Source organism: Cydia amplana, chromosome 3, assembly GCF_948474715.1.
Source record: "Cydia amplana chromosome 3, ilCydAmpl1.1, whole genome shotgun sequence".
NCBI classification, from domain to species: domain Eukaryota; kingdom Metazoa; phylum Arthropoda; class Insecta; order Lepidoptera; family Tortricidae; genus Cydia; species Cydia amplana.
In genome coordinates this window covers 3309004-3319568 of record NC_086071.1, presented here as the reverse complement: position 1 = coordinate 3319568, position 10565 = coordinate 3309004, and the positions used below count along the sequence as shown (strand labels likewise).

Here is a 10565-nt window from a genome sequence, read left to right as displayed (position 1 = left end):
TGATATTTACCAGTCGCTTTTCGGTAAAGGAAAACATCGTGAGGAAACCGGACTAATCCCAATACGGGCCTAGTTTACTCTCTGGGTTGGAAGGTCAGATGGCTGTCGCATTCTTAAAAACTAGTGTCCACACCAATTACTGGGATTAGTTGCCAAGCGGACCCCAAGCTCCCATGAGCCGTGGCAAATGGCCGGGACAACGCGAGGAAGATGATATCAATGCCAAATTGCAGCTTTCTAGCACTAACGATCACGTAACAAAGCCTCGGACAGACAGACAGACGGACTGACACGGCGAAACTATAAGATAAGGGTTCCTAGTTGATACGGAACCCTAAAAAATATGTAAAACAGCATACCTACATTTTTTTGGAATATTTTAACGTTTGCACGGAAAAATACAGGCCTTTACCCCTCCGTCACCCTGGCAACCTGGGATCGTACACCTGCCAATTAACCCTTAAAAATCGAAAACTCCATACGAACGACCTTTGCGTGAATATTTATCTATAATGTTAATCTCCAAAGAAAATTGATGAAAAATGTTGGAAAATAAATACTATACGTTTGTATGGAGAAGTGGTCACCTAACTTCGTCCCCTTTCATCTTACGAGTAACAATGACTCTGTAAGTTCGTTTTATCATGTCATTTCGCCCATCCACTATACATACTTCACTATAGTATTTAGTAAAATTCCTCGATACCTCCAAACCATACAGAAAAAATACATAGAGTGCTCACTCCATACATCAGTTTTAGTACCAAAAAGACTATTAGCATCTAGCATCGAGTAGCGGAACTATCAGTACTGCTACTTGACAATAGATGTAGCACCGACCGGACAGTCTTATGCTGTTGAGATAAGACTTTCCGGTCGGTGCTACATCTATTGTCAAGTAGCAGTACTGATAGTTCCGCTACTCGATGCTAGATGTAGACACTGAAATTAATAGTCTGAACTGATGTATGGAGTGAGCACTCTATGTATTTTTTTCTCTATGCTCCAAACAATGAAATGTTACATCCTTACATCACATTGCTATCGCATTTCTATCTATAATTTGGCGAAAAAACGGTAAACAATAAACATACCTTAGGATTGTACAGGTAGCATCGCACACATTTAAGAGTAACTATTTTGATTAAAACTGTCAAAGCAACTTCCGCCCACATCCGGTTACCGCTCACCGGCATGCCGCTCTTCATTATTTTTAGAGAAGGCAGAAACCAAAACTTATATCAGGGTTCTAGGGCGGGAGGGACCTTATATTATATCTTCAAATGAAGTGACTCATATAATTTCGATCGAACTTCACTTCAAGAAGTTCGTTTGATCATCAATTATATTTCGTCACTTCATTTTTCAGATATAATTATATATTAACCATGTAGATGTTTAGAGATATAAGTTTTGGTTGAAAAAAGATAAAAGTGTTGGTTGTCTTTTTCTTTTATCTTTTTTTTTTTTTTTTTGTCTAAGTTAGGAGATTCCTCCTGACTATCGCATGGGCGCCGGGGCGTCCCGAATGAATTTATTTTTCCTCAGTTTATATTCCACTGAACGCAGTATTTTTAAATACTGTTCGTTACGTACACAACGCACTGGCATTAGAAATATATTATTAAAAGTATAGTAAAAAACATTTAAAAACAGGTCCAAGGTTTATTTTATTTATAACAAAGGTTATTTATTTATTATTTATTAAAACGAGTAATTCAGGTGGAATGTGTTTGTTAACCGTGGTGCTAAACCGGAACGCCAATTCTTATTTGGCCCAAGTGTACTGAATATATTAGGCTGCTAGGTACTCATAAATAGTGTCATTGGTATGAGATAATTTATGCCTATTAAAGTTCAATATTTCAAAACATTCGTTTGTAAAATAATCGTTAATTAATTAGTTTAAAATTAATAATGCGACTCCACAGTCAAACAAATGTAGTTTTGTGGAGCTTTGTCCTTAACAAAAAAGTTGTAACTTTTGTGTAATAAATAACTAAAATAAATAAAAAATAAATAAAAATCGCCGTGCGTGTAAAATATTGACTTTTTTTTTTTTTTTTTTTTTTAATTTTATTCTTTATTCTTGGGATTTATTTTATTATGTTGTACCCATTTTGGATGTTACGTTTTTAACTTACAATTAGTGTCCCAAATATACCACATATGTCACCAAGTAAGTTATATGATTTAAAACCGTATTTTAGTAGTCGTTTAACTTTAAGTTAAAATAATACGATCTGATGATCCTTTTTCATGAAGCCATGATACTACCTTTTCTGATTTATTTACTGCTATCCTAAAGGAATCCAGAAGCACGAGAAACTAAACTGAACCAAAATTAGCAAACAACTGTATTAACGGGTTGTGTTTTTAACTTTTTAGGCAATCAAGTACCCAAGTTATTATCTAAATATTTATCTATTACTATAATATCGAACGCCGTGTACTGCACACCAAGTTCAGGACATAATATGTGTACATTATACACAAGTTTACTGTGCAAATTGAGTCATAAAGCATTGTTAAAAAGCACAAAGGAAGTTTAGTGATGCAGGTTCAACAAAGGTCCATATTAGGTATAGCTAGGTTAAATTTTTTGAACACATTACGATGTTAGAACAAATCCTAATAATCCCGTTTCAATTTGTTGATAAAACGTAGGTAATTGATAAGAATTCTACTAATAATTTGTGGTCAACTTTACATTTAATTTGATTTGAAAAGGTGTTATAAACTCTTAAAATGTCCTTTTGTGAAAAAAGGTTTTAAAGTTCGCTAGCGGTCCTTGTCCGCGATGTGGAATTAGAGGCTCCGAGCGGTACTACTTGATATCAAAAACAGGCTCGTCTAAGAGTCATAACGTAATTTAGGCTAACGATACAACCATACAACCCAGCGTTACCTCCATGCAGGACGGGATACGCTGTGGCTGTGATATCGTTCCCCGCGTCTTGACGCGTCGGCCGTGTGACGTTTGAGCAGACAGCGACACTGAGAAAATTTAGTTATGCACACGCATGTCAACTTATAGCAGCTCCTGCTGAACAAATTGTGACACAACGGACATTCTAAAGACTCACGCGGCCTAGCGCGTTTCAAGACTGTCAACTTCAAAGTTTTTTTTTTTTTTTTTCTACATATATAACGTGTCTAATATCGTTAGGTCCTCTGGATCTATCCAAGAAAAAAAAATATAAATTTTATTTTAACCAAATTTCAAAATCCATCATGTTTGCGATCTATAACAAATACCGATATGAACGTGCATAATTATGCTTTCGGTTCAATCATGCGCTATCACATGTGTAGCATTACCAAAAGGTATATTAAACAAAAATCATTTATAAGACTATACTGCTACTCAACTTTCGTAGTAATCTTTCAAATAATTTGCTCAAACTCGAATGGTTATTATTGCGCTCATATTACATACATATAAAAGATGATCTAAGGGCCAAGGTCCATTAATGGCACCAGAATAAGTATATGTATGATCCAATTTTATAAACTTAATGTATACTGTTCGAGTTACTGAATGTGCAATTGTGCATAGTACTTACCTAATAACCAGTTAAAACCCGAGTAGGTAAAGTCAGCGTACCTACTCAACAAACATCATTTGTAATTAGCTTACTGTACATTTGTACATAACTCCATGTGACGAGTCTTTACATTTGAATAAAGATATATTATAGGGGATGAACCTCTGTTTATCATTTTATAATATTATTGACAACAAGGAATGAATGGCCATATTTGCATAGATATCGGTGTTGCAACTGTTGTTCAAGTGGGTTTATTAGATAAATTATGATGAATAAACTCATGTTCCTCTAATTCAATTGAATTAGGTGTACTCCTTATAGTTGGATGACTCAAATGAATAAATCATTTTATTTCACTTTAAAACAATATCTCAATCAGACAATAAGTAATACTTATTTACTGACTTCGCCTATAAGCGATCTTGACATTATAAATATATTTTTATGTACTCATTTGGTTGACTCTTTTTTATGCAGTTTAATGTAAGAGTAAACCGAAGTTGTTAAAGTTTCATCGTCACCAAAATGTATGCACCACTGTCAGCGCACCACTTCATTTGTTTATTACTATAAAGTAATAATGTGACGTGATGTAGGTACATCTAGCAATTCCCACTTTTAGAGACAAGTTATAACTACCTCCTGTATTAATATTATTTATGTGGGTACATGTAAGCAATGTACTACTGTGTTAATTATAAAATATGTGAGATAGTCTTTATTGTTGATTCACATTAGACCTCTGGGCGCATTAGGGTTTCTGTTTATTATACTTTGAGGGTTCATACTATTTCTTAAATACCGTTCTATGGGTTAGGTGTGAGTAATATTTATTATGTCAAACATAATTGGATATTAGAAATTCAAATATATTTTTATATGTTAGGCCATCTAAAAACAAGTAAAAAGAAAGCCTCCCTCGGCTCTATAATAAAGCATATTTACCATTTTAAAGGCAATACATTTTTCACATAACATAATTCGTAATTCTTTATTGCAACCATGGTACCATGGGTACCTACTATGAAAAATGCGCCAATATGAATATCTAGGCCCTCTGTTTCGTTGTGCGATCTTATGCCTTCGTGTTGGTTCACGACCAACCCCCAGGCGAAATCGGTGTTCGAAATATGAACAGACTTTCCTTCGTGTTGGTTCACGACCAACCCCCAGGCGAAATCGGTGTTCGAAATACGAACAGACTTTCCTTTGTGTTGGTTCACGACCAACCCCCAGGATGATTTATTCCTTCGTGTTAGTTCTCGACTAACCCCCAGGATTTATGTATGTCCTTCAAGTTGAAGGATTGGCCAACTATATTAATAACAAATATTTTTTATATTGCACAACGAATAAAATGTAATCTCACAGCTAACACCATAGTACGAAACGAAGATCGTTATTAAAAAAGCAATGTGGTCTTGTGTCGAATATTTCGGCAACTAGACCGACGACGTGTGAACGCTACCTGTACAATAGGGGAACTACATGGTTAATATATAATTATATCTGAAAAATGAAGTGACGAAATATAAATGTAACTATGGGAATGCCCCATGGAATCATCTACCAGTCAACCATAGGGCTAAACAGCAACTTAAAAATGGTGCAAGGAGTGAAGTACTTAAAATATTTTTTTTACTTGGAACTATTGCGAATAACTGAAAACCATCATACCCTTCATATAAAATACACAATTAAAAATACTATAATATATATAATTAATAATTATACTACATATGTCTTACACACTTAATAATTATGTAATACTTATTCTTGTTTCAGCAGGTGCTCAAATATGTAGCAACCGCTTGTAACAAGCTGTCGTCCCTCCTGTACAATATATGTATGAAATACTAATTGCTGGGTTCACATATACATATGGACGGCATGAATATATATAAATTACACATTTATATCATTAGAATGGAAAGATGAGTCGACCAACTTTATTCCACTCTACTTAATTATGTGTATACAGATAAAATGAGGACTTGCCTCTCTCATGTGGTTGTATCACTCACATGAATGATTCAGTTTTACTTGGTGCCCTTCCATCTCGTTTAAGCTCTGTGTGGTTGCTAACCCACATACTACTTAATGGCTATGCACCTCCAGTTGGGCATCGGTCGACTTGCTCCGGTCTATACAGGGCCATATCCCTGGCGACTCTTATCAGATTTGCACATTTGTCACTTAGCCGGACGGGGGGGCTATGCCCCCCCGGAGACCTCCACCTTCCCCATAGTCTCGCCACGGTTGCTCCAACTCAGTCGACCGTGCCCGTGTGTTCCTGGACACACCTCAAATACATGTCCAATTTCCTTGACTACCAAGTGTGCAGTGCACTGCAAGATTGGACTACTACTAACGGAAAGAACGATATGCTATAACCGTCTCCTCATCTTTCCACCTTATGATGCACGTTTATGTCGACATAATAATATGGCAAAGCAAACACTCACCTGATGTGTTTCTGATGGGGCATTGGGCCTCCTAGAAGCTCGTGGCTCCTAACTGATCTTACTACCACGATCTCCGCTCATTACCTCGTGTACGCGGCACTCCTTTCCCGCCATCTTATTCACAGTACCATCAAGCAAAAGTTAGTCAGAACAAGTGGTGTTACCACACATCAAAATATAGACTGACATTACTAGTTTTGATACATACCGACTTTTATATGGCGAATCGCGCTGTGCGCGACACTCCACAGGCAAAAAAGGAGTCTTATTGCAGTAGTGTGAGCAGGTGACGCGTCCACTCCAGGATTTTCTCTCTGGCTCGAATAGCAGCGTCCCTCTTAGTTCTAGTTCCCGGCAGGATACTGTCAGGGTTGGAAGTAACTTCCTCAGATCTTGATGTCTCAGTATCCATCATAGATTCTTGCACATTCATTACTTCCTCAGCAGCGACTACCTCGTCATGATTCTCAGGTACTGGATTGGTTTGTGGTGGCTGTATGCTATCGCTTGCGCTCGGGGCAGCATCCAGATCCAAATACTCAATTGGCGTGTCTAGAGGTGGTGCAGTTTGTTCCTCCTCAGTCGCTCCAGTTTGTGGAGAGTCATCTGTTTCAGTCTCTAGCGGGTAGAGATGACCTACAGACCGAGTCATTATGGAGTCTCCAACTTTAACTTTAGCGACCCTATGTTTACCATCTGCACTCCTTATGAGCTCTGCTATCTTCCCGACTTTCCATAACTCGCGGTTTTTAAGATCTGATTTTATTTGAACGATGTCTCCTAGTTTAGGTTCGCAATCAGAGACAATTCTTGGTTGTTTACGAGAGTTTTGGTATCTCTCCCTCAGACTCGTCAGGTACTGTGCCATGAATATTTTCTTAAATTCCTCTAGGATTATCAGACCCTTCTTCCAGCTTTCTATTAGGTTAACTTGAAGTTTGGAACTGTCTACCGTACAAACACTGTTCATTGCTGGAGTCAAAGTTAAGCATTTCCCCAGGCTTAGGAAATCGGCTGGTCTTAATATGTGGATCACTTCGGTTCCAATTTTAGTAAGTGGTCTTGAGTTGACTACAGCTTCTACCTCTTTTAACACAGTTAACAGCTTGCTGTCTCCGAGAAGGTGCTTTTCGAGAGTGCGCTTTAGAGAATGCTTTACTACACCTATCAGTCGTTCATAGAATCCACCATGCCACGGAGCCAGCTGAGGTATAAACCTCCAGTCAATTCCCTTTTCAATGCAATATGGCTTACTAACAACTTCAGATGTTAGTTTGAAACATGTGGCATTGTCTGAATACAGTCTTTGTGGTGTGTTTCTAGTAGCAGCAAATCTTCTGAGTGCCAGGAGACATTCTTCTGCAGTCAAGTTGTTAACAATCTCAAGATGAATGGCTCGAACAGCTAAACAAGTGAATAGGGCAACCCACCTTTTCTGTTTGCCAGTTGGGGTGTTCACATAAAGAGGTCCAAAATAATCTACTCCACAGTACGTGAATGGTGTGCTATAGTTCACTCTTTCAGTAGGTAGATCAGGCGCAGTTGGCAGACGATAAGGGCCACCGCCGTGTTTGACACACCGCTGACATCTCGAGATCACTCGTTCCACCTGACGTTTACCTTGTGGAATCCAGTACTTCTCTCTAATGAGACTAAGAGTATGTGTAGTGCCAACATGATAATTGCTTTCATGAGTTTCCTTGATTATCCTTTTTGTGAATTCACAGTCTCTGGGAAGCAATATAGGATGTTTCATATCATAATTCCATGTGGTGTTGACCATTCGTCCTTGACATCTCAGTACACCATCCACATCTAGAAACAGTCCAAGATTTCTAGTCAGATGTGTTACCTTTCCTGCAATCTCGTTGGCGAAATGAAGTTTTTGCAGTTTCTTTATTTCTGCTATAGTACTAGCTGCCGAGTTCAGTGAAGGTGGTGTGTCCTGTACTGAGTAAATCTCTGGAATGTCGTCACTTAAATTATTGTTTGTCAACTGGTCGATTTGGTCTTCAATTTCCATCTGTTGGTTATCATTTGCTTCAACAGTTCTTGGCTCATTTCCTGGACCATCATCAGTTTCCGGTATGCTACTGTGTCCACTCTGGTCCAGGCCCTCCGCAACAGAAAGGACTGTCATATGGTTCATATAGTATCTATCTGTAGGCCACATTGTCTCATCCTCTTTTAAGAATGTGGGACCATTAAACCAAAGTTCCTTGGATTGACTCCATCTGTCAGGCCTTGTGGCAACATCAGCTGGGTTCATTTTAGTGTTGATATAGTACAACTCTGCACCCATTTGGTTTTTTATGATCTCTTCTACTCTGTTTGATACAAAGGGCGGTAACAATTTATCTGACCGCATCCATCCATGTACGACCAAACTATCGGTCCACAACATTTCCTTGCTTATTGGAAGAGATAGGTTCTCTCTCACATATTTCAAGAGTCTACTTGCTATGAGCAAACCCAGTAGCTCTAATTTCGGGATATGAAGTTCACTTGTGTCTTCACCTTTGGCTATCCTAGACTTTCCCATTAAGAATGAGATTGATGTGCCTTGGTTGCTTCTTGTTGTTAGATAAATAACAGCAGCATATCCAGCCTTTGAGGCATCAGAAAACCCATGTAACTGGTATGTTGTCTCTAGCTCTGGATTGACATTTGTTACACATCTCGGCAATTCCAGATTTACTGCTGTTTTTATTACGTTCAATATTTCCTGCATGGACTGCACCAAGTCATCCGGTAGGTTGGTGTCCCATTTATGTTTTTGATCACAGATGCTCCGAAACAACACCTTCAATGGTAAGGTTAATGGGCAAATGAAACCACATGGATCGTAGATCCGGGCTAAAGTACGAAGTACCTTCCTCTTAGTGTTGACTGGTGCATCTTTGTCAAAGTGTTGATCAGTAATTCTTAATTTCACGGTGTCCCTTTTCACGTTCCACGACAATCCAAGAATTTTTACTGTATTTTCATGTTTTGCTTGCTGCTCTGAAGGCACAAGATCAAGAAATTCCTTATTATTTGATAACCAATCTCTTATATTCATAGATATTTGCCCAAAGGTTTCTCTCGTCTTTTCATAAATTTCTTGCGCTTCTTTCACAGAGTTCGCTCCAGTTACTAGATTGTCTACATAACAATTGTTAGCTATATCCTTCAGTAAGTTTCCATCTGTCTGTGACATGTGATATCTAATAGTCGCTGTCAGGAGAAACGGACTTGAAATTATGCCAAACGGGACTCGGCAAAATCGAAGATATAACAGATTGTCTCCCGTTAGGTCCTTTGTGATGTCTTTAGCCCACAGAAATCTTGTCACATCACGGTCCTTCTCTTGAAGTCCTACCTGCAAGAATGCCTTTTCTACATCGGCGACGATTGCTATTTTCTTTGTCCTAAACTTCAGAAGAAGGGCTGTGAGATCCTCAAGCATGGAGGGCCCACTATACAGACATTCGTTCAGGCTTTTCTTGTCCATGCTTCTCATTGAAGCATCGTACACAATCCTCCCGCGTTTTCCTTCATTTTTTACAATGTGATGAGCAAGGTAGTGCACAGGGTGTTCGGTGTCATTCCTATGTGGTTCAACTATTTCAATGACATTTCCGTTTAGTTGCTCCTTCAGAATATCATCATATTCTTGCAGCGTTGCTGAATCCAATCTATTGACCAAGCTCTTCAGTCTTCCTAACGCCATGCCGAAATTTACAGGAAGCTGAGGTGGATATTCAATCCATGGCCACGTTACTTCATAACGTCCATTGTTGTATTGTATGGTGTCATTGAAATGTTTTATAGCTTCCTCTTGTCTAGTGGCTTTTGGAGAGTCATTTATGCCAATACACTCAAGAGACCATAGAAATTTAATATCAATGTTCCTGAGCGGTAAGTCCGGTTCGGTAAAATAAGGGCAGCTTGAATTATGACAGTGGCAGTAAGTAGTCACAGTTAGAATATTTTCTGGGGTAGTGCGTTTACGGTTTTCATCTCCAGAGTACAGCCAACCAAAGTCAGTATCAATCAAATACAGATTATCCTTAAGTTGTATCTTCTCTTAACGTCTGAAACCTTCATAATAATCGTTCCCTATTAAGAGGTTCACATTTTCACCAATAGAATCATCATCGGCCGCTAGATCAACTCTTGAGTGATCAAATTTAGCTATCAGTAACTTCTCAGTAATATGTGGAACGATATTTACTCTTACTTGTTTTTTGGTGCCACGCTTGGTTTCTAACACAATTTCCACTGAAGGGCTCGGCATTTCCTTTGGAATTGTTTCTCCAAACGTGAACACTAAGAGTCGGTCTTCATTATCCGGTAATAGTTTGGAAGCAGCCCGTACAGTTATGTAACTCCTCTGTGAGCCACAGTCCAATACAAGTCTGCACTTATGTTTGCTTGTTTTGTTGTTGTTGGGGTTGCTGATTTGTGCCACTGCTGTCTGTAAAAAATTGTATTTATTTATATTTGCTATATAGCACTTTACCATTGTTTGCCAACTGACAGGCAAATCTTCCTTACCTTTTGGCTT

The 10565-nt window shown here is 38.4% G+C and overlaps 1 protein-coding gene across 1 annotated transcript; it reads right to left on the bottom strand.

Annotated features, from left to right (window-relative positions):
- Positions 1-6281: 6281 nt before the first annotated feature.
- LOC134662643 (uncharacterized) lies at positions 6282-9728 on the bottom strand. Its single transcript, XM_063518916.1, has one exon. The coding sequence runs from the start codon at positions 9726-9728 to the stop codon at positions 6282-6284; it is 3447 nt and encodes a 1148-aa protein (XP_063374986.1).
- Between the last annotated feature and the right edge of the window lie 837 nt (positions 9729-10565).

What these genes read in the sequence shown, in the direction of transcription:
- LOC134662643 (XM_063518916.1), bottom strand. Translation starts at nt 9,728, where the DNA reads ATGGCGTTAGGAAGACTGAAGAGCTTGGTCAATAGATTGGATTCAGCA.